We start from the raw sequence: 26,404 nt of genomic DNA on the forward strand, positions 1-26,404 counted from the left end.
TTAATTAGATAAATTGGACAAACAAAACATGAGAACACAAGGAAAAAAAATCTACCAGAGGCAGAGGAAGGGAGCTGGGTTTTGTGAATGTTCTTATCAAAGGTCACGGTTGCCCTTTTTCCTCTGTGTGAGGCCGTCGTGTTGGCTGGCTCTTTGCCTGACAGGACGATGTTTCCCCTGGACGCCACTTCATAGTGCAGCGTGAAGTTACAGGGGCAGGTAGATTTTAGAGCCACTTCAGCTTCTTGGCCAACCTACAATCACAGAAACATTAAAAGTTGAGTTAACCACTACCTGACTTATTCTTATACCTTTTGGACACATCTTTTTATTGGGCCAAACCCAAGTAAATCTGAACTTAGCACAAACTTCCAAAAGGACAAACAAAGCAAACCGTACTTTAAGGGGAGCGCTGGGACTCTGGATCTGGATGTGACACCTACTTGGAGAATACCAACTGCTAATGGACAGGTAATTAGGTAAGTACTGGTCTCCCACTGTCTTGCCATCAATGGATGTCACTTTAGTCTGTTTGAAATAAAATGAACAAAATCTAAAATTTGAGAAAATGTATTTACATTTTTTTTCCCATTGGTTGTCTTATTTATTGGAAGCTACTGACCTCAAGCCAGACATATTGTGCAGCTATCGGAATAGAGGGGATTTCAAAGGTGGCTTCACCACCCTTGGAGATTAGTTCGCTGGTGTAAATGTTGTCCTTTGGCGTAAGCTCTGCCTTAACACGCACCCTTACGCCATCAGCTGGGCTCCCATCAGGATAAGTAACCTCAATCTATAGATACAGAAGGATCAAGAATGGGGAAAAAAGCCAAAAGAGTCCATCAACAATGTTATTTCATGTACATTGTCAATACATTCCTTTGTAGAATCTCACCTTCCCTTTGTAAGGCAGACCTGGCTTAAACTGTTTACGTGTCTCCTTAGAGTACTTGATGTCAATGAGTTGTTTATGAACTGCTGTTGAATCATCAAATGTGGTTTGCCTGCTTCCATCGATGCTGGTCACTGATGCCCAAATGCTAACTGTCCCCCTGAAGTGATCAGCCACATCCAGCGGCATCATGTCTTTCACACACAAGCTGAAATTTGCAGAGCCTTTAATCTGAAAAAAATGACAAAAAGTACCACAGGCTGGTGAAGTTGAAGGATTGCAATTTTTCTTTGCCAAGGTGGACATGACAAAAACAATCGTACACTTATGTTAATTGTTAATTTTTTTCAGGCTAAACAGAATATAAGAAAAGTCTTAGAATACAGTTAAAATGATAAACAATGTAAATTTTGTTAGTAAATATCTGTCAAATATTGATTGGTTAGATACCAGAGAACAAATAATTACAGAACTGACCTCCATAGTTTTAATGACAGGTTGACCCATCTCATGGCGGTAATATCCAACTCCATTTACAGTCATATTCACTGTCAACTTTCCTGTTACTGGTTTTCCAAAGGTGTACCTGTATGAAAGTGACACATCAGAAAAAATGTTAGTAGTAAGACACAGTCAAAGCAATACATCCTGAAAAGTTTATTTATTTTAGTAACTCAGAATGGTTAATTCTTTTTTTTTCCTAAACTGAAATCAACTTTTTATGTTATTTTAGCATGCTTGTATTTTTTTTAAGGCCTGAGATGCTTGACTTAGTTTGAATATAACTCTACAATGGGGTGTTGCTTGACAGACTACAATCAAGGAACCTTTGACAATATTCAATATTTGTATTTGAGTACAATGGTATAGATCAAACCAAGGCCATGTGTTAAGGAACTAAAGCAAACAAAAGATCTGCAGCTGTAATTGTGCAGTGATTCTTGAGAATAGGGACAAAACAGGTCCTATGGATAAAGCACAAAATGTGAATAAAATATACACAAAATATCATTTTTTCAAATATCTGACTAAACTAACCTGGGTCATGTTAGCACAACAATGTATATTTTCCTGGTGTTTGCTGAATATTGTTTTATTTTCATCATTGTAGTAGGTGGCTGGTGTCTTTAATATTCCTTGTCCAGGAGCAGAACTCAATACATTATAATACTTTAAAACAATTAAAGACATACTAAAATTATATATTATGACAATTAAGTATAAGTAGTCATATAAATAATTATAAAAGTATCAATAAATTGAATTAAAAATCATTTTTATGTATTTTCCAACTCCATTGAAATTTGTCCCTAGTTTTTGTCAACACCGTCAGACATAAAAAGAATGTAAAAAAAATCAGGCATTATTGGGGGGCACCAGAACTTCTGAGGACCCCATGACCTCTTCCTTTCTCTTCCTTTGCCAAGAGAGCTGGTTAGCTCTGGTTAGCTTAAGTTATTTTTTAGTGTTTTTTCTTCTTTTTATTCCTAAGTTGTTTGTCACAAACCATGATGTGTCAACTCCATAACTGACAATTTACAAAACTTTGATGAAATTTTGTGAAATAAAAACTTAATTTTGGTATAATGTAAAGATTTCATGGACCTGATGAGCTACAATATGGCCTCCTTCAGAGCAACATCATATAAATTGAGGTAGTTTGGTATTTTGTCAACTCCTTCAGATGTCAACTCCATCAGAGTTTCTGAGACTCTTTCAGTGAAATTGTTGAGAAATCTCACTTAAATTTGCAATTAATTCATTTTAATGTATTTTACATAAATTGTATTACTTCACGTATATCAAGTATTTCTTTTTACTCACTAGTTTGTCACCACCTTCAGTTCTGTGTCAACTCCATCAGATGGACTTTTTGTTGTTTTTTGTTTTAAATAATATTTCTTTCGTTTTTTTAGAAGTATTTGTCTGCAAAACTGAGTAAAAATATCACTAATTGGGTATTTTAAAAATTATTTTTATATTTATTTTTCTATAAATACAAAAATAAATATATTTATTTTTTGTCTGTGATGACAAAGTTCTGGGTCAGGTCAATTAAAAATTCAATTTAAAAAATTTTTGCAACTGGGAGCCTGCACCTTAGCATCTTTACATTTCCAAAACATTATTTGTCATATTTGCATACATAAGGTTGAGAAATAATAAAAATTGGAAAACTATTTATAATTTTTCTTACAATTCTAAACTATGCACTCCCTTGTGTTACTCTTAAAAAAACACAACTAAAATATGTTCAAGTGTGGGGTCATAAGGTGAAAATCATCTCAAAAAGTTAAAACTGTAATGAGTATTTTCGCAAGAAACTGCAAGATGGAACAGATATGAATACAAAACTACAAAGCAAGCATTGCGCAATGTCTTGTAAAGTATTCAAACCCCTTAAGCTTTTTCAAATTCTATCACATGTCCACACAACAAATCAAGCTATGATGTACTAACTTCATAGACCAATTAGGGAAGTCTTGTGAAAGCCGTGAATACTTCGACAAGGAACTGTGTAGTAAAGCTAAATGTAAAGTTACTTACCTGGCTGTGACACTGGCTTGCTCGCATGAGCTGAGATCACGGATGTAAGGAGGTGGAACTATAACCAGCTCAAATTTGGGCATCACTATGAGAGAGGAAACAAAACATGCTCCTTTTTGTAATTGTATGTCATTTGCCTCATAGAACTCTCTGTTGGGTTTGTAAAATACATCTTTATATTGTCCTCGTGATAGTGTCTGCTTGGAAGATGTGAAGTAACTAAAAAAGTGCTGGGCTATAACAATAAAATTATGGACCTACTTCTAAAGCAGAAAGTAGAGCTTGTATGTATGGATGGATGTATGGGTGTTCTCACCATATTTCTGCACTTCAAATGACTTGTTGTAGGTTTGACCCTGCACTTCCACAAAGATGAACCACTCTCCAAACACAGGCTGGTCAGACAAAGGGAAACTCATGTTCACAATCCCTATGGTAAAAGTGGGGGAAAAAAAACAAAACATTAAACTATTACAACTCTGGCCTCTCCTAATCAACTATAGATGTAATAATCCCGCATTGTATACTGATGATTATAATGTTGCATTGATTCTAACTGTTTATAAGCTAAAACTCCTCACATAGCTCATATAACAAATGATAGTCTTACAAAGTGATGATTGTGATATTGTGCAGGAATTGTGGCTTACCACAGCAGACAGGTTTTAGGCTCTTCCAATGGATCATCCGAGATCCTCTTGGGTCCTGAAAGAGTTAATTAAGATACTTGTGGATCTACAGTCTGTTGTGCAGTGGTATTGTCACATAGAATCCTATTTTAACCAATTTAATCAAGATCAGGGCTGGGAGAAACTAGAGGTCTAGATGGAGTCTGTCTACTATCAAAAGCTCTTCTAAACCTTTTTTCAGAGTAAATACTTCACTTAAAAAGGCCTCATGTGCGTGTTGCTAACTTTTGAGAAGTGTAAAAAAGAGAGAATAGAATAGAAGAGAAAAGAGGACAAAAAGGTTCCTTTTATGTTGTTTATATGTGCCTTGTTTCAAAGAGCACCCTGTTATCTAGGTGAGCTGCCTTGACTTCTGCTCTTTAATCTTAAATCATGTTGGAAACTGAAAATTGCCACTGTCTCCTTCCTAGACACAGCTCTGCCAACTCTGGGTGGTCCGGTTGTTCACTCACCAAAATATATGCTTCCATCTGCAAGAAATGAAGAAAAAAAAAGCTTACACAACTTATAATGATAAAAATACCTACAGCCATTACAAGAAAATATGCTTCATCTTAGGTTTTTATCACATGTTGACATTCATTTATCCGTGGAAGCGAGTCCTGCTTTGTACCTGCAGTACTTTTATAGCTGCAAACATAAATAAACTGCATGTCAGCACAGTAACACAGTATATTTGAAGCCACTGCAAACATTCCACATGAAATGACTCTAACTTTGCCTCTGTAAATAGGTGACTGTTCGCTTCACTGTGCACAGGGCAAACTATGTTTCTTAGCTCTCAATGCGAAAAATGTCAAACTGGAAGACAAAAAATGCTTTTTCATATAACATAAAACATCTAAAATTACAATGGGAATATTCTGAATTTCAATTCAGCAATGAAGGATACTAGAAATTAAAATGAATCCATTAGAGTCAGCAGCATTGATCTTTTATTAAGCTTAATCATATAATTACCTTTTCATTTATGGGCCTCATATCAGGTGCCACTGTGTAGACTTTAATAAGCACTGAAAACAACAAACAAAACAATAATTTTTAAAAAGTGAAAAATAGCATATAATATGTCTGTTCGAAATAAATAAATAAATGAAAATGAATGAAATGAAATGAATGAATATGATTCACAGATTAACCAAGTATTAAAAGCTAAAATATTTTATTAGAAATGTTTTGCAGTGATATTTATCATGACTACTTAATTAAACAATCTCTGGATTTGTTTATTTGCTAATATCTACAATGTACAGTGCCAAACAAAAGTATTCCTGATCCCTTTAACTTTTCTCATTTTATCATGTTACACCCCCAAACTTCAATACATTTTATTGTGAACATATGTGGCAGACAAACACAAGATTTCCTACAATCCTCAAGCTAAAAGAAAGTGAAAAATAAAATGTTTGTTTCAAACCACTGAGACCTTCTCAGAATAGCTGTATTTGTACTAAGACTGATCTGATCAAAGCCAGAGTTCATTTACTAATTAGGCGACTCTGAAAGCAGTTGGTGCCACTGGATTTAATTTAGAGTATCAGAGTAAAGGGGAGCCTGTCCAGGGTGTACCCCACCTCTTGCCTGTTGAAAGCTGGAGATAGGCACCAGCATCCCTCCCGACCCCAATGGGATAAGGGTGGAAGAAAATAAATGGACGGACGGACGGACGGACGGACGGACGGACGGACGGACGGACGGACGGACGGACGGACGGACGGAGTAAAGGGGACTGAATTCAAACGTCCATTAGAGTTTTCTGAGTTTTGTGGAAAACCGTGATCTATCATGCAATTCAAATAAAACACTAGCTTGTGAGCTTGTGGTTGTAACATCACAAAATGTGAAGAAGTTAAAGGCGTATGAATAATTTTGCAACACGCTTAAAAGATACCTTTATCCTCTACATTTCTGAGCGATTTAACTAATTGACTACCAGCGGCCCTATAAGGGAACCTTTATGTTTGGGTTTGTAGATGGGTTTGTCAGTTTGGATGAAGACAGCTGAGCCCTTGCTCTCCACGGTGATGGTGGTGTAGTTGTGGAAAATGTAGCCTCTTTCAGTGAGCTGACGGTTTCCCCAGACCTTCAGAAGAGCCTGACCTCTCAGCCCAGAGGGAACCTGGTGGTGGGAAGGCAAACATTCAGAAGGATCAAGGCTAACTTTAAAAAAAAGAGAAAAAGTTGAATCTTGATTCAAGTGTAGACATGAATGAGCATCATAGTAGAAGTCACAGTGAGATGGGGATGGGAATAAAATCGTGCAACTTAGACTGATCGATTCCTGCCTTCGGGAGTGGCGGAGCAATACATGCACGTCAACAGCTGTTGTATATTACATAGGGGCTGTTACCTTATTCTCAATGAATGAGCAGGCACAGATGTTAAACTACAAATAATGCACGTGTTGATTTGCATACTGCCTGAGGACAAGAGTTCAGCTGCTGCACACATTGCGGTACTCACCTTCAATTTGATGGTGCCTTTATCTGTAAAAGTAGCAGAAGAAGAGAGAATACTAAGTGAAATGGCTTTTGGAAACTGTGTTGCCCACACATTTCAGTAAGTTATTGTCAAGGTATGAGAGCCACAAGCATATGGTTGAGTTTGCTTTGAGGAGGAGTTTTGCTTATTTTAGCAGGGGATCCAGCTGTAACCCGTCTCCAAGCATTTCTGAGCAGAACAGAGTGAGTAGCACCATCGATTAGCGGTGCTGTCAAACAAATCATGCTCTGTGTACACTGAAAGGCTGGTCGGATAGACTAAATCGATGCAACCGTTGTGTGTCGTTCAGGAACACACAAATACTCCTCCTACATGCAGATTTTCCCCTTAAATCTTAGAAATTTTGTCCTCACCGTAAACAGTGCTGTGACTGTGAGCGACTGCTTGTCCTTTCACAGACAGCTGCGCCTGGACGCGTGTTTCTGCTTTTGCATTGAAGATGGTGACGCTCACACTCTCCTCTACACCGGCTCGAAACACCGAGGGGGCAGCAACCAGGTATCCTCTGACAGAAAACCATGAGATAGAATGAAGGAAGGAGAGAAGAAAATATAGGGACAAATTAGATAAGATAATCAATAGACAAAAGAGGAAAAAGGAGTCATAATTTGAACAGATGAGACAAATGTCGGAAATACAAAGATACAGCTCAACATTGACTCATAAGCCTCTCATGTCTACAATTAAGCCCCTGATTCAAATAACCAACTCACACAGATATGATGCTTTACAGGTAACTTCACAAGATATCCAACTTAAATAGGTATGTATGAACATCAGTTTGGCTCTTTTAAATATCACAAGTCTTTATCCAATTTAACAGGTGAAATAATGCTTCTATTGCTTGAACAAGGGGTTTTCCAGAACACTGTCAACAGAAAGCTTGGGGTACATTGATTTGGACTGCAGTGTGTTCCCACATTATTGAGAAAAAAAAAACAAAATGAGAAAATTTGAGGACAGGCGAAGAAATAGCAGGTTTGAAAAAAATCACCACAAGATAAACTGCATCCTACAGTAACATAAGGCACACATTACAGCAGCGAATGGTGTTGCAGAATTTATGCTCTATCTACCAAAAGGGTTAACATCACTGAAAATAGGCCAGATGCTGCAGGTTTTCCCATCAAAGCTAGCTTTTTTTTTTTTTGACAACCTGATGCTAGTAACTGATGGGTCAGCTATGGGAATGAATAAAGTGGTAATGACCGAACAATGTAGAAACCCATGTGTCTCAGCCACTGTCACAGAAGGAAAGAATTTCAATAAAACAGGGAAAATGGTGTGTATGCTTGGTATGCAGTGGTCAGGATCTATCACACTTAACTCAAGGAAGAACCAGTGCTAAACTAATAACAGTCATGTGAGTCAAAGCTCAGTAATGCTGGGAGCGAAGCTTTGCTCCTGTGGTCTCAATCAAATCAATTCATTTTGATTTATTCACAGCACAGTTCTCAACAAATGTTAACTCAAAGAACCGTACTAAAAATATATGGTATGTAGAATGTATGTATGCCAAGAATGTATGCCAAGTCAATGGCATACATTCTAAATACTGTAGTTTCTGGTTATCAAAACACTGGCATCAGCCAATCTATTGTTGCTTAAATTTGTAAAAAAAGAAAAAAAAAGAAAAAGAAAAAGAAATTTATGCAAGTTCGTGACCCGAGTCCAAAAGAGTCAATAACTGGCAGGTGAAGTAATCACAAAGCAATGGAAGAAGGTGGACTGGTCTGATGAGTCATGTTTTCTTTTACATCACATGAAAAGCTGGTAATTGTATGAGAACATATGGCATGAGGATGTGGGAATAAGACAAGCCAGTAAAGGCACTGTAATACTTTGGGTATCCAAGGAAACGTTTGTCTCACCATCCATGTGGATGTTATTTTGACACATACCACCTACCTAAGTCCAGCTGCAGACCATGTAAATGGTATTCCGTGATGGCAGTGGCATCTTGCAGTAGGGATAACCCACCTTGCCGGAGGGCAGAAATGTCTCAGGTCCGGCTTGTGCAGCACAAGATTGAGTTTTAAATGATGACTTGGCCTCTGAATTACCCAGATCTCTGTAGGATGGGCTCGTCAAACCATTTCACAGAGGACCGCTCCAAACTTACAAGATGATCTGTTGTCAACATTCTGCTGCCAGATACCACAGCACAAATTCAGGGGTCTAGTAGAGTTCGTGCCTCATCAGGGCTGTTGTGACAGCAAAGGAGACTACTCTACTAGAGGTCATAAAGCAATATCCCTCATGTGCACAACACACAATTTATTGAAGAATCTGGCATACTCTGGTAAAACAATGTGTGTTTGAAAATGTTCCACACCGATTCCATCCCTTTGTAACTAAAAACCTTCTCTGAAGATCTCACAAATCAGAGTTGAGTAAAACCTTGAGCACAAACCCAATTGCATGCATGAGAGTAAGATCAGGTGGTTGGCATTACAGCACTGCAGAATTAGGGCCAGAGGCAACCAGAGTTCCAGTGCAAGAGTCATGAGAAAATCCCTGGAAAATAAGACCTCAGGAGGAGGCGGATAATATGGGGAAATTGACTGTATGTGTTTGATCTGAGGAAAGTTTAACTTGCCCAATGATGAGCTTGGATCAGGTGGTACTTATTTCAATCACATGGCTGCTGTTATCAAGTTCTTTTTTGCCCAGCTGTTCTCCTTTTGAGTGGTTGGTTATTGCTTACCATGCAAGAGTGGGTATTTTAGGTGAGGTCTCAGAAAGGTGGTCACAAGGTTGCATGTTTTTAGGTGCTGGATCTGCAAGCTTTCTTCACAGCTTGATACCAAACAACCAAAGCTGCGTTTGGCCTGTCATAACTCTTTGCAACTCCTTATTAATAACACTCAAAGTCCTCTTTAGTCCACTAGAGCAGCTGTCTGAGCGCATCACTGTGCCAGAGTCTAAGAGGGTACTGACAAGCTCAGGAATCTATTTATATTTGTCATTCTCACAGCACATACTTTGAGTCACGTTCCATCACAACATCAGCAGTGTAGGATCTCAAACTATCATTCTGACCTCAGGTCAATACCACCAAATAGTGAATGGACACTGTGAAAACATAAGCGCTAAGAAGACAGTGCCGTTAAAAAGTCCAAGACAAGATTTTATGCAGCAATAATAATAAAAAAAACAAATCTCACCAATTTATATTAATTGCCTGCTATCGGGAATATTTACGAGAACTCAGCTCTGCGTTCATCTCAAACACACTCCAAACAACACGGGCTACTTACTGTCGTTCCTGCGCACAGCTTCTGCACACGCTGCAGATAAACAAGGTCCACGAAAGACTCCAAGCTCTCCAAAACATCCGCAGCATTTTTTCTTCTTCACTTGTTTTTTGGCTTCAACAAGCTACCAAAACTTCTATATATCGGCTCTCTCCTGGATGAAGTTGGCCGCTTTATATCCGATAAACACGGGAACTCTCAACAGATTCCTCTCCGTCTACCGATCCATTCTGGTTGATTTGAATGCTAGGTGTGCAGAGTTGTTGTGATCATCCCTCTTAAACAAATCTAGATCCAAGCATTTTTTTTTTTTTTTTTTTTTTTTTGGAGGGATCTTCCTCTTACAGCAGCTACACCACCAGTCCTCTCCCATGTGCCTTCACCCGCCCCGGTTCCGTTCTCTCATATTTCAGCATTAACATTTGTTAGTGTCCTCCCACTTCTGTCCGCTCGGAAATGTCTCAGGAAAAAAAAATTAGGTTGTATGACCTTTTAAGCAAACTCTCGCTGCTCATGTTTTTCCTTGTGATTTCAGATCGGTTTGTCTAGAAGCGATCAGCAGCAGGCAGCGCTTCATTCAGATTTCTGCGTCCTCTGCTCACTCCTCTCTGCCAAGACAGCATGACTGACCAACGAAGCGCCCAGGCAATAAGATACTCGCACAATGCGTCCATTTCACTACAAGCAACAATTACATGATATGTCTTTGCTACAAAAAGTTCGGGGTGTTTATTAAAAGTACATACTATCAAAAATGAATAAATAAAAAGTTTGCAATAACAGTCTCATCTTACATTTATTTTGGACACAGGCTGCGTTGATTTCTGTGGCATGTTGTACAGTGGCTCCAGCAGGAGGCGCTGTTTCTTACCTGTAAAAAGCATTACACCGCACCAATCAATTAAAACAGAAGAAAAGGCATTTTAAAGCTTTTTGTGAGATGTCTGGCCCACATGAGGAAGCCATCAACACAACATTTTTTGGGAGGTTTATCTTGTTTAAAGCTTAGACAAGTAAGAGTCTAGAAGAATTTAAAATCAACCATTCCACTGAAAGAAAATAATCTAAAAAAAAAAGAACACATAAAAGTCAGATAAATGCTTCTGTCTGACCATCCAATTAAGCTAGAGCTAGAAAAGACCTTCTTGTTTATATTTTGTGTAAATACTCTTAAGTATTGGTAATTAATTACTTAACAGAAATACATAAGATTATTATACATAAATGTGAAATTTTCTTAATAAAAGGACCTGAGTATTTTTAAATTTTCAAAAAGATCCTCCTGCCCACCACACAAAAAAAAGAGGCTGAAACTGTTTACATTTAAACTGGTTGTAGTATATAGTCTAAAACACCAATGCTGTTTATTAAGCGATATAACATTTAAGCTGAAGAGAGCACAATATTCCAGGGCCAAATAATTCTACAGCCAAGAGGTAACCCCCTGCTGGCTGCAGCGGCACCACGAGCCCACAGGGAGACTACTCTGAAGTTGTTTTTACTGCAGGTTCAGCACTACTTGTGATCAACATAAAACAAAATTGAACCCTTAACGATCAGATACAAACTGGGTCATGATAGGATTGCTCTCTCAATCTTTGCAAGTGTTCAATAAACACATATTTGATGTACATTAAAAGGTGATTTGAAGAATTAATTTTTATATCAAGAAGTTACCTAAATATCCATTCATCTTTCAGTCATCTGTAGTTGCTTGTCCTTTTCAGGTCACAGCAAGGCTGGTACCCATTTTCCACCATCACTGAGAGAGAGGCGTGATGCACCAGGTCATCAGTCCATCATAGGGCAGCACAAAGATACAGGACAAACCATACACACACATACATACTTGAGGACAATTTAGTAAAACCAGTCAATGTAGCACTCATTGTTTTGGACTGTGGGAGGAATCCAGAGTACCCAAAGAGAACCAATGCATGCACAAAGGTACAGGAAAAAGCAGGATGGGTGCTTATGAGAACTAATTATATTTTATTTGACACATGAGAAGTTGAATTCTTCCAGGTATCTTTTGACACCACTGAAATCACAGTTGTTATGAACTTATCCTACATTTACCAACTATTAAAAGAAAACTCAAGATACACAAATCAATGTAGATTTATTAAACAAATAAAAATTGGAGATGCAAACTGTGCAAACCATCTCATTTACTAATCAAACATACACAACTACAAACAATTTAGGAGTGCTAGTCGGAGCTAGAAGTTTAAATCAAGTGTTTGAGGGATTTGGGTAGCAGACCAAGCGCAAGAAGAACCAGCAGATCTTGAAGTCAAATGATACTATGATCACAAGTTTGTATGCAAGGTTTGTTTTGATAAAGGCTGCCACCAAGTGGTGACAGGATGTACGTGCAACTCTAACTCAGGAAAACAAGTCAAAGCTCTGGTAACAAAAATATTTATTGAAATGGTTTCACAGTAAGCAGTTGGATAAGTGCAAATGAATGAAGACCGGTGCAAAGAAAAGTCCCCTAACTGTTTTAAGAAATATCAAAAACAGCACAGCAATCCAGCATATAAAAGTCAACTGTTAGCCTTTGGAATTAAACATGGTGACCTTTTATTTCTCATTACATTATACTAAATGAAGAAACCTGTCAAAATAACAAACATTACTGGTATGAAAGGAGTTCACACTCCGAGTTGATTCAGAGACCTGAGGTAAGACCACTGACTTACTGCACAGCAGGACATTGAGAAACATACAAAATGAATGATGTTCAGTAACAAAAAAATAAATAAAAAAAAATCAGCTGTCTAAAAGAAAACTTGTTTAATGCAGGTTAAACTCTGCTTTATATTTTTATTGGAAACTTAAAGAGCTCTGTTACAGGAATGAGGCATGACAAGCACCAATTAAGAGACAGATATCTGTATCAAGTACATCCGTGAATGATGCTCTTCACAGTGAGGCCTCTCTGTTTCTCAGATACTATGCTATGATACAGTTTACAATCCAGTCTCCCTTGTTCAGGTTCAGTAAAAGCACTTTTGGAAAACAACACCTGGTTATGCTGATTTACTTCGATGCCGTACACCTGACAAAGTTCGGCTGTAAGGGATGGTTCCAAGGACAAGAGCTGAGCGAGTCTGTCAAGAGGAAAGCGGCAGTTGCGGCTGTGGTATCCATGGCTGTATATAAGCAATAAGTGTCTGCGACATGTCACCAGGTGGCGGTGCAGTGCACAGGCCTGCAAAAAGTCCAGCTTCTGCACTAGTCGGAGTAAATGTACATGGTTTCCCTCCAGAAATGCTTGATTGATTGCGAGAGCAAGTTTAAGAGAAGGAGTTTGGCGCAGGCGCTCAGGGAGTTCCAAAACATCCTGAGTGGCGCGACTTGAACCTACAGAGAAAGCATGAATTGAATCAGTTTGGGAGAGTTTATTCTTGGCGAGTTACCAGTTGACATAAAAATATGAGACCACAAATAAATATTTCCAAAACTTATTCCACACACTAGTATTTGATATGCATTCAGCATGAATTAGTTAAAAGTAAAACATTTAAATGATGCTAAAAATAGTGATAAGATGAAAAATTACAGAGATGCAAACAGTTTATAGTATACATGTACGCCTTAAAACTAATTTTCAGCACTTAAGTCTTCTTGAATTTAAGCATTTCCATAATTATAGTCAATCTAATGTTTTGATCAATGAAATATTTGACCAGTCATGTTTCCTGTCATTGTACAATATACATCCTTCTCAGCATATTCGGTTAGGCGCATTTTACACTTGCAAAAGGTGAGTGAATAATTCCTTAGTAGTATTTATCTGAACTATGTTTTGATCACGTATGTCAGGTTGTGTGTGAATATTTGCACCACCTGGCTGATACGTTATCGCTTTACAAAGAAACTATACCCATTTGTAGTCAAATTTTGACCGCTGATTGGTCAAACCCACTGGATTGACTGACAGGTGGAGTCATTTCATTTCAAATCATAAAATGTGTCCAAAACAGCTAATCTGTAAATAGACACACTGTGTCAAAATGGCTGCGATTCAACCAACTAACATCTTTAAATAATTTTACTTCAACAGTTTCCCAATTCTCTTAAAAGCTGATGTTAATTCCAAGTGATCTCCTGGTAAAATAGATCTTAAATGCAACATACATAAACATGAAAAACACCTGCAAGGAAGTTTTCAAGACTTTAACTGACCCAGGTTGTAGAGGAGACCGAGAGTCTGAAACTCCTCTTGGTTTGGATATGGTCCACTTCCAGTTTTGTAGCAGTCAAACAGCCAACTCAGATATTCTTGTAGGTGTGTATCATTGATGCGTGGATCGTAAATCCTCAGCGGCTCACCACAAAGACGATAAGAAGCGTAGATGTGGAAACGCACTGTTGGCTCTAAAATGGCCACACAGTCCTTTCCAGACAACCTTTGGATGATCATGTCCTGTTTCACACTACGCAGTCGATCAAACACAAAGCTGTACACCTGAAAGGGAACAAGAAGTTCAATTCCAAAAAAATGCTTGCGTACAACTTTCATCTGACAATGTTCTTGGTAGTGAATCACAATGTCACAAGTACCTTAGATTCTGCACTCATAGTGCCTTGCCAAAATACTCACGTTTTTAAATTTTGTTTCAAGCCTACAAGCACAAGCCTCCATGATTTTATGTCATAGACTAACTCAGTTGTCTAAGTCCAGTCGACAGGTTTAATCCTACCCATCGTCACAGCAGGATGCAGCACTTACACAAGTCAGTGTGAATTGGCACACTTTGAGTTATGTGGAATGTTGGCCGTCTTTTTCTCTGACCTGTCTGATGCGTTTCCTGGTCTCAATGATACTTTGTGTTTACCCATGTTCTCCAACAAACCTCAGAGCCCAACCAAGAAGAGCTGCACCTATACTAAGATTAAATTAAACACAGTTCATCTATATTGATTAATCCTGTGATTTGTGATGGCATTTGGTTGCACTTGATTTTATTTTGCCATAATAAAGTAAACACAAACACAAAAGCACATTTAACCTTTCTGATTTTTTTTTTGTTAGACATGTTTCAAATTATGTATAATCTTCAACTTCAGAAATGTGTGATGCTTATTTGATGGTTATTTAGATACAATTCCAATAAAACACATGAAAAGTTGTGGTTACAATGTGACACAAATAAAAATAAATAAATAAAAAATATAGGAAAATCCATACTTTTGTAGTGTAAGCTACACCCAAATCTTAACTGAGGTTTAATTTATAGTACAGCAACATGTTTTTACATGTCAATATTAATCTAGATGTAAGTGAATTATGGCAACATAAAATAGTGAGATCTTAATAGCAATAACTCAACACCTTTAGAACAGCAAAACAAGTTTTCTAAAAATAAATAAATACGTAATGTGGTAACTCTACTTGCCTCGGTCCATGGGTGCAGACTAGTTGACCCTGCAATCTCATCAATAAGATAGCAGACAGTCTTCAGCAACACATCAGGCGGTCGCAGGTAAGAGGGCTTTGTCACATCTTTTCCAGCTGCTGGTCTGGAATACTCCTTGACAGCACGCAGAGGATCTCCCTTCGGCTTTCGAAAACTCTCGGTACCAGGGACCACTTCGAAACAGTGGAGTCGGTTTTGAGACTCACGGTTCCGTAGCTCTTGAGCAGGACACATGGTTTGACAGGATGCTCTGGGAGCCATTTCCTTCATTTCTTTTCCCTGGTCGTCTGCTTCCACCTCATTCTTATGGGCTTTGCTTTCACTTTGACATTGCTTTTTGTTCCTCCAGCCACCTGCTGGTGCCCTACTGTTCTGCAACTGAGTGCTGTTTAAGAAAAAGTTAAATAAAAATGATTGAAGTAATTGCCCTTATTTAAAAAAAATATTCACTTTGTTGTTCAAATAACATATATTAAAGAAAAAGAAGTGGATTAGCCATTAGCTAAAACGCAACAGCAATTTTCAAGCACTTAATTAGCAAAATGGACATTTTCGTCATGAGCTATTTTGTTAGTAACATAAGGATAACAAGCTAATATTTGCTTATTGATTAATTACGTTTTTTGTTCGGGTGTAGTCTGCCTTTTGAAAGACATTCTGCTTGAATTTGTAAAATTTTAGCTTTTAAAAAATGTGTATCCTGAATAAAATGATGTTAGTCCCCAAGCAATAACTATAATTCAATTCAAACTTTATCAAAGACACAGAATCCTATGTCTTACATTTTTATTGATTTCCCATTTGTAAAATCTGACCATAGCAGTTCAGAGCAGTCGATTTACAATTATGTACCACTTCTTCTTTCCATCAGCTGACTGACGGCACAAAGAAACATGAGGAGGAGTGGAAGATCTGTGCTCCATGTAACTGAAAGAAACTACTTTTTTAGCAGAAGGGGAAACAGAATGGCTTGTATTTTTCAGGGATTTAAAACCTCTTATATCTCAGTTCTATTATCAATCCACACTTGGAGCCCAGAGTTAAAAAATTATATTTACAAATGCACGCCATTCAATCCGTCTAAGCTTGAGATATCTTGCAAAAATATAAAAAAATGGCAAATGCCTATGTTCCTTAGATGTCCACCACACATTTCAGATTTTAAATTGCAAAAAGTGTTGAAAATTGCGTTTTACTTTCCAATTATACATTGCTTTATGTTGATCTATAACATAATACAAATAAAACTAAAATGTTGGGTTGTATTGTGCCAAAAATGTAACACATGGGCGTGACAGCGCAAAAGCAGGTTCTCTATTTGTTCTGTAGTAACAATTTATCTCTATGAGCTGGCCCTGGTTCACTTTTTTGTCTGACGACAGCGTTAAGGCTTTAACTACTAAATTCAACCATCACCGTCCAAGAAACCTGGAGGTTTGGAAAGAATTAAGTAGTCACATTAGTTGACCCCAAATCAGTTATCAAGAACTGTTCACTTGTCATCCAACATATATCATTCTGTGAGAGGAAGTATTAGTGTAAATGTTTTATCTCTCTTTTGACATTGTTTTGTAAAAGCCTGATATGTATATAATAATTTTGTACATGTAATAGTAACGGCGCTGCTGATTCGTTTTTTTTTTTCATTTATTCTTCCAAATAAAAATATCGCTGTTTTCTTTTTTATCTTTCTAACTCCAGGCACTTTCATTGAGCCCAGTTCTTAGTCTTGTAAAATACGTTACCTGAGTAACACTGATTGTCCCCTGTTGTAGTTAGCTTGCTAACGACCTCAGCTTGAAAATAACCCTCATAAAGAAAAACGCGGACATATTTTTAAGTTCATAGTAATTTAGTTACTCATTGGAACCTTGGCCCTAAATTTACTTTGAACAAAAGTTACATTTAAAACAGTAAATTCAGCATTTGCACTTACATGCGCGCACCTCTCCTTCGGCTCATTTAAACAGGAATATCGTCACTCTCTGTAAGACTCCAATAAAAATGCGCTTGGTTATAACGTCATATCCGGAACAGGGTGCAATTTTGTTTACGGTAGTTGAAGCATTTTAAAATTAAAATAAATGAATAAATGCCCATAAACTGTCTATCGGCATTTTCTGGCATATGATGTTCAAAACTTATCAATGGACTCTATTTTAGAAAATGTGTTATTTGATCAAAAGCATTCATACAATAACATTATTTTATGGGCAACATTTTATATCCACAAATGCGAGATTGTAGGAAGGCGTGTATCATCATTTGGAAATATAAACCTACTCATGCTTTTCTGGATACGCCTGGTTTCTGTTTTGAGATGATTTCGCCCATTATAGAAATGACCTTTTCACGAGAAACCGCCAGAAGCTGAGCGGAAAAGTGTTTTCTAAGCAAAAATAAAATTTCGTCCCCGTGGTGACATAAGCACGGTTACAAGTAACACTAGACCACTCACACCATAACCCCCTTGTCCTATTAATTTCCCATTTTCCTTTTGATCCAGCCATTGTATCACAAAGGTAAATTAAAACAATATTAAGACTACATTCATAATTTATGCATTGGTATTACATTTAATCAGTTTAAATATCGTCCACTTGATGGCGCAGTAGAGCAAATGAAGTTCCACGGATCTTTGGCTCAAAAGTGGAGAAATTGGATGAAAAGACTATTTGATTTAAAGGAGAACTAATTTTATTTTTGTATAAAACCGAAAGGGTAAGTTCAGTTTTTAATGTGCATTTCACCGTTTACTAAACACAAGTAATCTGTAAAACTGCATGACCAATTAATTACTCAACAAGACAAACTATAATACAATTACAACAAAATCAGACTACATTTAAGAAAAGACACAAAAGGAAGTTGCACAAATTAAGTGGGGAAATAATACAGGGACTGAGGTGTTATCCAAAGTGCATATAATGCGAATCCCATTCTGTCTGGTATTCTTCACTGTTTGGGGCAGAAGAGCAGGAGGGTTCTTGAACTCCCAAGTTGCTCTTCCTCGATGGCTTGCTGAAGCTGGACTGATTGACGGCAGACCAACGACGACAGTTCCAAAAGCTCTGAGCACGTTCTGTAAAAAAGCAGGGACATCTGAGTACTTAAAGTTAAGACGCATCTTTACATGTACGTCATGAAAACTGAAGAACACACCAAACAACTCTTGAGGAATTCAACAGCTCAGATGGAAGAACATGTCTGATTTCCATTTGTAAAATCTGATTCTAGCAGGCCAGAGCAGCAGCTTTATAATGATGTGCCATTTTTTGCCAACTAATCTCGTAAGATTCTAACAACATAATTCTTCATGTTGAAACAAAACAAACCGTTACAGTATTTATACTTTGGGTATAAATAGATTTGCAAGGGATTGAAGCATGTTATGTGTGTACCTACCCTGAAAGCTGCTGACTGATATCCTTTGATATTGTTTTAATTTCCCTGAGGCACTCTAAAGATGTGCTGTGGTCCAGATGGTCTCCCTGTGTGCAGTCATGCAACAGCATCTCCATTTCTTTCAGGCAAACTTGAGCTTTTTCTAATAACAGCGACAAAAAGGGACATAAATATTATAGCATATAGTGGTAGTTTATACGAAACAATGGAGTTAAATCTTGATATCCAACTATCTTATAAAGAAGAATTACTAGTTTGTGTTTATTGGGGGACAATACAATCCATGTAGTAAGAATTGTTCCATGTCCCTTTAAGTTAGTTATAAACATTGTAACAACCTAGAAATTCTTTTCCATCCCCATTTATGTAGAAATTCTTCACAGGCAACTCATGACGAGTTGAATCAACGGCTGCAGCAAAACTCTTGTAGTCCTTTGTGAACTGGTTGGCTGCCTCGGCCACGGGTGTCAGGGTATCAATCTGAAGGGAAAATAAAATAAAAATAAAAATTGGCCCATTAGTTAAAGTGCTATTGCTGATACAAAAGCGCTCACTATTTACAAATGGAATGCTTACGAAGATATGTGTTAATAAAAAGCATATGTCTTCAGTAGCTTACCCTACTCACGAATAGCTCATCAATAAAAATCAATTTTGCACTGGCAAAAAATATTGAGCTTAGCTAACAACAATTAATTTACAATATTGACACAAACAGGGTTTGTGCCAATATTCACTTCTGTGTAGTTGGTGTTTATACTTACTACAGTGCAGCTTTAAGAAACAAAGCCTTTATTTTGCTGATGCTGGACCAGGCTTAGATTAGCCTGCACTAAATGGACCATATGTGCAGAAATAAATCAGTTTCTTTGATGATCATCCAGAGAAGCCACAATTCTTCTCTCTCCACAATACAAATAATATACCTTAAAAAGAAACATCTTAATTTTGTTTAATAAATATATAAATGACACCAGTCTTTTAAGAAGCAACTACAAACACACCCATTATTCATTCCCAGGCTAATGCTAATTTTTTGTTTTTCTTTGAGGTCCAACCAGTCAATTCCTGTTTTTTCCAATAACTAAAACATGAAAAAAAATTATTTCATGTTCAAATATGTACATTTGAACCCAACAGATAAAAAATGAAAGAACTACAAGGTGTCCTCATTTATGCATCACAACATCTGTCTTTGTCAAAGTTAATAAAAGAAAATGTGTCAAGTATACAATCTTGATGGATGCAAGACCCAACTCAAAAATGGGAAAATATTCAACAATTAGTTATTGGTGCACTGACCTGCAAGTCTAAGAGCTCATTCAGTTGTTTCTTCTTCTCCATTAGAAGATATTGATGCTTTTTCTCCTTAACCTTCCTATGCAGTCTCTGTTCTTCTTCCATATTTTGAAGGAGCTTTGCCGCTGCGTCAGCTTTGAACTTTGCAGTGTTACTCTCCATCTAGTAAACAAAATTTAAAAGAAAAAAATGTTTTTTCCAAGAGAAAACATGACATACATGTGCATGTTATGTTCACATTAAGGTAGGCTAACTGAATGCAACAGATGCACAGAAATGTACAGCTTTATTCAGAGTGTAAACCAGTCTTACCTTAGCTGTAAGATAGGCTAGAAGAAATGTTTGCATTTCTACAATCTTCTTCTCACTCTCTAGAGTTCTTTCAGGCTCCTTTGCATTCTCAATCACAGTTTTATCTTTGAAATATGGTTAAAAAAATACCTTATTAATTCATAATTCAGTTCTGAAAAGAAGGCATGGCATTGCAAAGTTGTTTTCCATTACCTTTAATGACTGAAATATCAAAATCTGGTCGAAAATGGTGACCATCCGAAAAAGTGGACTGCAGGACACTTTTACCGAGAAAGGATGCATCAGTTTTGCATGTCAGTGTTGCTTTAAGAAAGAAAACAATATAACCAAAATAAATTTTAAGACAACTTATTTTGTATAAATTGTATTTTCCTCAACAAAACAGAAAAAAAAAAATCACGGTCATGCAATTGTTATTCTTATACTTTAAGACACAAAACCTGACATTTAATAACAGTGAAAACCCAAAGCAACCCCATAAAGATAAACTTACATTCTGCCAATGCTTGTGGGGTCATTGTGCGCCTTGATGGAGCGCCCACCTTTGGTTTTACAGCAGTGGGTTTGGGTGAGGAAGGCCCAGTCGACTCATTGGTCAGTGAGTTGCTCTTCAAAGGTAGAATATGAAAAATCAACGAACAGTAGGAAGAAAGAAAAAGGAAAAAAAACAGCAAAACAGTCCAGTTTACAATACATCAAGGAAAAAAGCAAATTCACTACTGTATTGTTTACAAATATATCCGCATGCAAAGCAACATACATCATGTGTTATCTACCATGTAAAAAAAAACCTTAACATGTTTCAGTGTAACAAAGATAAATATAGACAAATTGCTTTACCTTTGAGAGAGAAGCCTTCTCAGCAGATTGTAAATATCGAGACTTGACAATAGTCCCACTGGCTACAAATCAACAAAGACAATAAATGTGTTATGAAATTATTTTTAAAGATTATGTATAATACACAATTTTATTTAAAGTGTAACTAGATCATAAGAAGTACATTATATGATCACTTGTAACATTAAGAAGGTGAAACTTCTAACTTGCTTATAAACCTCAAGTTAATTTTTTAACATAATTAAAACTGGTATGGGTCTTGTGTGTCACTTTTCAAGTTCAGTTTGTATGCTCTTTTATGGCTATAATTTGAACATATATTTTTTGGCAGTTTCTCAGCTGAACTTTATATACAGGAAAATGGTACATTTGAGATTTTAATGTTTTATGAAAATATTTAAAATAGCATTTAGTTTGTCACAGCAATCAAAGAAGGGGAACAGATATTTAAACACTTGAAAATGGTTGGAACATAATACACTAGATTCACTGACAAAACATTAGGTGCATCAACAGGTATAAAAAGAGCCTTTCCTGAAGAGCCAAGGCACTTCACATGTGTTAATGTAGACCAATCAGTGATGCTAAAGTAAAAACAAAGTTTTATGCAAAGGATAATAACAAAGCTAGTATTTTCTCCATAATCCCTAATTCCTGAAATCTATTGCAAGGTTTCTTGCAAGAAATGTGTCTTAAGTTAAAGATCAGTAAAACTATTCCACATCAACGCAAAATTGAAAAGGTAGTATTCATTATCTAGTTTACACCAACTTAGCAAAGCTTGATTTTAAAATTTCTAACAGTAAGACTTTGTAAATCAGCACTCACTTATCCTAATAAATATATATTCATTAAGGCACAGTTTGAGAACTTTGAGAGCTTTAAATGGTTGGTAAAAAAATGCTCAACATAACTTGAGAAACACTGGTCCAATTTAAAATAGTAACATAAAATTGCTTTGAGGAATTTATTTCTAGCTGACAACATAGAAATAAATAAGTAATATTCACAACAACAACAAAAAAGAAACCATGTGATTTCAATCTTAAATTAAAAAAAAACCCACCAAGACAATATATTTTAATAAATTCTGAATTTAGTTTTGTTTACAAATTACAAACTGAAATACGGACTAAAGTGTGTAAAATTAAGTTTGCTTTTTTCCAAAAGCCATAGACGTGGATATTTCTAAAACGTGCCTATGACCCTCTCCATATTAAATAGCCCAAAATAACGTTTCTGAATTCACTACATTAAAGCAGATTTGCTCAGAACATCTGATAACTTCCGTGAACATAAATAAGTACATACTTACATTTACCAGTTTTCTTCCCATCTGCAGTGTTATTGGCTTTAACTCCATTATTGGCACATTTTGAACTGAAAACAACAAACAATTGCTGTCATGAATGGCGACTTTGTACATGAAAGAAAAAAATCCTTAAACTTATCTTTAAAAGGCTAAACTATTGAACTCCATGTCATTTCTCCTGCTTGGCTTAAGATATGCTAAATGAAACGGCTGAGCAACGTCATTTTCTTCTTTTTCTTCATTTTATTCACCGCAAAGTCAGAAGCCAAACAATCGGTATACTAGAGCATACTCACTTACGACGAAGAAAACAACAAATACCTGTTTGCATCAGTGGATGTATTTTTAAAACTACTTGGCGCTGAAGACGTTCTTCTGGAAGCCATGTTTTGAAGTGAACCGCCCGTTCCTCTGCTTTATAGTCCGTAAGGAACACAAACATTCCACTTTCGTTCCGTGGGCAGGAACATTTATCCGATCAGATCATTATCTCACGATGGTACGCCACATCTTACTATTAATGCAGTATCGGAGTTCACATTAAAACAAAAAATAGCAGATCTAAAAATGTATAATGATAAAACTAATAAAATCATAATAAAAACGTGTTTGATGTTCCCAGTTATATTTTTAAAGTGCAATTTTTGCAATGACGAGCATTCTTTATATCTCAGTTTCTTTATATTTCATCATGAATAATTTTTGTACTATTGAGCAGTTTCAAAAATCTAATGTAGTATATAAGTAGTTATCCAATACTACCTCATCCGAACATTTTAATTCGGATTTTATTTGATTAAATAATTGATCCCTAATTGATCCCGTCGGAATTTAGGTCTATCATGGCTGTGGAATGTTTTTCCCTAAAAACCACAACTCCTTTCAGGATGACAGATGATTCATTGAGCACTAGATGGAGATGTACTTCAGTGTAAGAAGTTAGACATAAAACAAATAGCATATGATGCACACATAAATGAAATGTGTGGTGTGTGCATGATACACAAACGATAATCTATCGGTTCCTGTTTTGTTGATTATTTTTCAGAATCAGTAAGTAGAATAATTTTCTGCAACCACAATAAAATGAATAACATGAGTGCATATTTGTGGAGAGCATCAAAAAGGAGCTGGAGCAGACAAAAAGGAAAACATTCAACCTCAGTCCATGTTGCATGTATGGAGAGCCATTTCAGCAAAAATTAAATAAGTAGACAAATGGGTGAAATAAATGTTAAAAATGTGTAAAATATATAAATAAATGAAGAAAATTAGTAAAATAAATAAAAAATTTGTTAAATAAATAATTTAGCTTTTTTAACCCAATTTTTCATTTATTTATTCTTCATATTAATTTCTCAATGTCCCTTTTTCATTTATCTATTTTTCATTTATCTGTTTTTCATTTACCCATTTTTCATTCATCTATTTTTCAATTAAACATTTTTTAATTTAGCTTTTTCATTAACCCAGTTTTAAATTTATTTTTCATATTATCAATTTCTCTTTTTCATTTATCTATTTTTTATGTATCCCTTTATCCATTTAAGCATTTTTTTATTAATCTATTTTTCATTTAACCAATTTTCAATTTCCTGTTTTCATTAACCCAGTTTTTCATTTATTTATTTTTCAGATTATCAATTTCTCTATTCCCCTTTTTCATTTAGCTATTTTGTCCATTTTTCATTTATCCCTTTATCTATTTACCCATTTTTCATTAATCTATTTTTTATTTTAACAATTTTTCAATTTCCTTTTTTCCATTAACCAGATTTTCTATTTCCCAGTTTCATTAATCAATTTATCATATATCCCTTTTTTTATTGACCCATTTTTCTTTTATCTTTTTTTCATTTAACATTTGTTTGAAAATGTTTTTAATTTTTCCAATTTCCGTTATTCATTTAGTATTTCCTTATTTATCACATTCTATTTTCCCCTGCAAAACTTAGAAAAAGAATAAATGAAAATGAGGAGCGGCACGTCGTCAGGCTACAACTTCCCCAATTGGTTGGTTAGCGTCACACCATACTTTGCTTTAAGAAAGATGGCGACCTTTTGACGGGTTATCAATAAGCTGAAGCTCATTAACTTCATTAGAAAATAGTGTTATTACTCCTGACTTTATTTTTCGTGTGGCTGCTCAGACAGAACATGTTTCAGTTGGCGGCTCTCATGGACTCAGAGTTTCACCGTCGAGGGTTTTAATAGTTTGGACGAAGCAGCCGCTGACGTTTGCTTACGATTACAATTTTTTTGCTCAACAACAAAAAAAGGGTACATCTAACCGCATTCTAAGACAGAATATTAACAAAGCCACACAGCTCTCAGAGTTTAATAAACAATGATAAATTACAAAATTGTGAGATATACAATCAAAGCTAACGAACATCTCTATAGAGCAAAACACTATGCATATGTAAGATATTTCATTAGTAATTTATTTCTGCAGGTCTATTTTGTTATAGGAAAGTATTGCAATATTCAAACCCGCAATTTAGCAAGATATGTAAATCAGAGCTGGACCACCAGACATATTTTGTTTTTACAGAATTACACTATTAAAAATATAAACAAGGGCACAAAGCAACCTTTCAGTGGACTGTAATCTGTAAAAAACAGCTGCCTGTTTGCTACACTGGCAGTGGAGATGAAGATGGTCCATTCAGGAAAGCAGAGCTGCATCAAACTTTAACGTAGAACTGAAGAAAAAAGAAAAAAAAAACAAAAGCAAAAATCTAATTGTTAATGCATGTCACCATGAGAAAAGCCTGAGGTTTGCTTAAAAAAAACTTTTAAAAAATTAAAATCACACATTTTTGACTCATGAAGTGAATTTTTATTTTTTTTCAAAACAAACTTATTTACGCTTGTCAGAAATCTTTTCTTGCTATTCTAAGATTTATTTGTGACTCAAAGTTTTGCTTGTGATTCTCACATGACGTCGTTTGCAGGGCCTAAAATCACATCAAAAGATTTCTGATGTGTGCAAATAAAAGTTTGTTTGGTAAAAATGAGTTATTTAATTTAAAAAAGTATTTTAAACAAAACTTTGTTTGTTTTTTGGGGTTTATTTTTTTAAAAATGAATCATTACAATTCCAAAAGTTTTGATTACAATTTTATTTCACTTAACAGGGGTTAGTTTTTTTTTTTCATTGAATAATTGGGGGAAAACATTTAAATTCATACTCTGCAAACCAGACCTTAAACGTACTTAAAGTCTGGATTGAGTTTTTCCCCCTTCATTAATGACACACTTTTACATACATTATATCTATCATGGTAGTTCAGGGTGAGTTATTTTTAATTCTAAATGAATATCCTTGTTGGACTTTTATTTAAGTGTTTTCTCCTTCAAGATACATTTACTTAACACGCTGGAATAAATGAAATGTACATTATGAAGCAAAGTAAATTAGAAAACATGTATCCATTATGGAGATGACGGGTGATGTGCCCTTATTGCATAAACAACACTGAAGAATGACTGCTATCATTAACGATACAGGGAAGTAGTGATGGGCAAATGAAGCCTCATGAAGCAATGAAGCTTTCCAGCCCTTTGCTTTGCAAAAAGGTTCATTACTCGATGCTTCATTCATCACTCACTAGTGACATCTGCTGGTGAAACTCTAACAGCCTTGTCACTCAGTTGGATTATACCTCCAAAAAAATACTAAATGCAATATTGTCACAAAGTTTTCATCAAACTCATGTTTAGTAACAGAAGAATCAATGAAACCATATTTAATGGTCATATGTTTTAATTATTAAAATTATTTGCAGCCAATCTAATCCTGGTATATATTTAACGTCAGTGGTTGTGTTGGGTTTTCTTTTATGTCATAGACGGATTTGACAATAAAGACATTTGATGTTTTGGTGTCTTGGGAGTGCAATGCCTGTTGGGGCATT

General features: G+C 36.0%; 3 protein-coding genes across 3 annotated transcripts in view; all 3 read right to left on the minus strand.

Moving 5' to 3' along the window:
- Window positions 1-10,547, minus strand: part of cpamd8 (C3 and PZP like alpha-2-macroglobulin domain containing 8) — a 41,365-nt gene extending 30,818 nt beyond the window's left edge. Inside the window, exons 1-14 of the mRNA XM_008406975.3 lie at window positions 9,891-10,547; window positions 6,984-7,135; window positions 6,592-6,614; window positions 6,082-6,247; window positions 5,089-5,141; window positions 4,581-4,598; window positions 4,090-4,144; window positions 3,756-3,869; window positions 3,440-3,524; window positions 1,370-1,478; window positions 896-1,123; window positions 623-793; window positions 400-528; window positions 56-254 (exon numbers count right to left, since the gene is read on the minus strand). Coding sequence (XP_008405197.1) covers window positions 56-254; window positions 400-528; window positions 623-793; window positions 896-1,123; window positions 1,370-1,478; window positions 3,440-3,524; window positions 3,756-3,869; window positions 4,090-4,144; window positions 4,581-4,598; window positions 5,089-5,141; window positions 6,082-6,247; window positions 6,592-6,614; window positions 6,984-7,135; window positions 9,891-9,976 — 1,588 coding nt within the window. The 5' untranslated portion in view covers window positions 9,977-10,547. The remainder of the gene's footprint in view (window positions 1-55; window positions 255-399; window positions 529-622; window positions 794-895; window positions 1,124-1,369; window positions 1,479-3,439; window positions 3,525-3,755; window positions 3,870-4,089; window positions 4,145-4,580; window positions 4,599-5,088; window positions 5,142-6,081; window positions 6,248-6,591; window positions 6,615-6,983; window positions 7,136-9,890) is intronic.
- Window positions 10,548-12,295: 1,748 nt separating this feature from the next.
- On the minus strand, window positions 12,296-17,384 carry sac3d1 (SAC3 domain containing 1). Its single transcript, XM_008406979.2, has 4 exons — window positions 17,253-17,384; window positions 15,296-15,701; window positions 14,082-14,364; window positions 12,296-13,256 (listed from the first exon to the last, which is right to left on the minus strand). The coding sequence occupies exons 1-4, from the start codon at window positions 17,276-17,278 to the stop codon at window positions 12,790-12,792; spliced, it is 1,182 nt and encodes a 393-aa protein (XP_008405201.1). The 5' UTR covers window positions 17,279-17,384; the 3' UTR covers window positions 12,296-12,789.
- A 606-nt stretch (window positions 17,385-17,990) lies between these two features.
- On the minus strand, window positions 17,991-23,061 carry haus8 (HAUS augmin like complex subunit 8). The gene is made up of 10 exons (XM_008406980.2): window positions 22,806-23,061; window positions 22,488-22,552; window positions 21,173-21,234; window positions 20,826-20,940; window positions 20,525-20,635; window positions 20,333-20,436; window positions 20,024-20,182; window positions 19,060-19,201; window positions 18,722-18,863; window positions 17,991-18,398 (listed from the first exon to the last, which is right to left on the minus strand). The coding sequence occupies exons 1-10, from the start codon at window positions 22,868-22,870 to the stop codon at window positions 18,272-18,274; spliced, it is 1,092 nt and encodes a 363-aa protein (XP_008405202.1). The 5' UTR covers window positions 22,871-23,061; the 3' UTR covers window positions 17,991-18,271.
- Window positions 23,062-26,404: the final 3,343 nt, after the last annotated feature.

Source organism: Poecilia reticulata, chromosome 4, assembly GCF_904066995.2.
Source record: "Poecilia reticulata chromosome 4, P_reticulata-male-v2, whole genome shotgun sequence".
In the NCBI taxonomy this organism is placed as follows: Eukaryota; Metazoa; Chordata; class Actinopteri; order Cyprinodontiformes; family Poeciliidae; genus Poecilia; species Poecilia reticulata.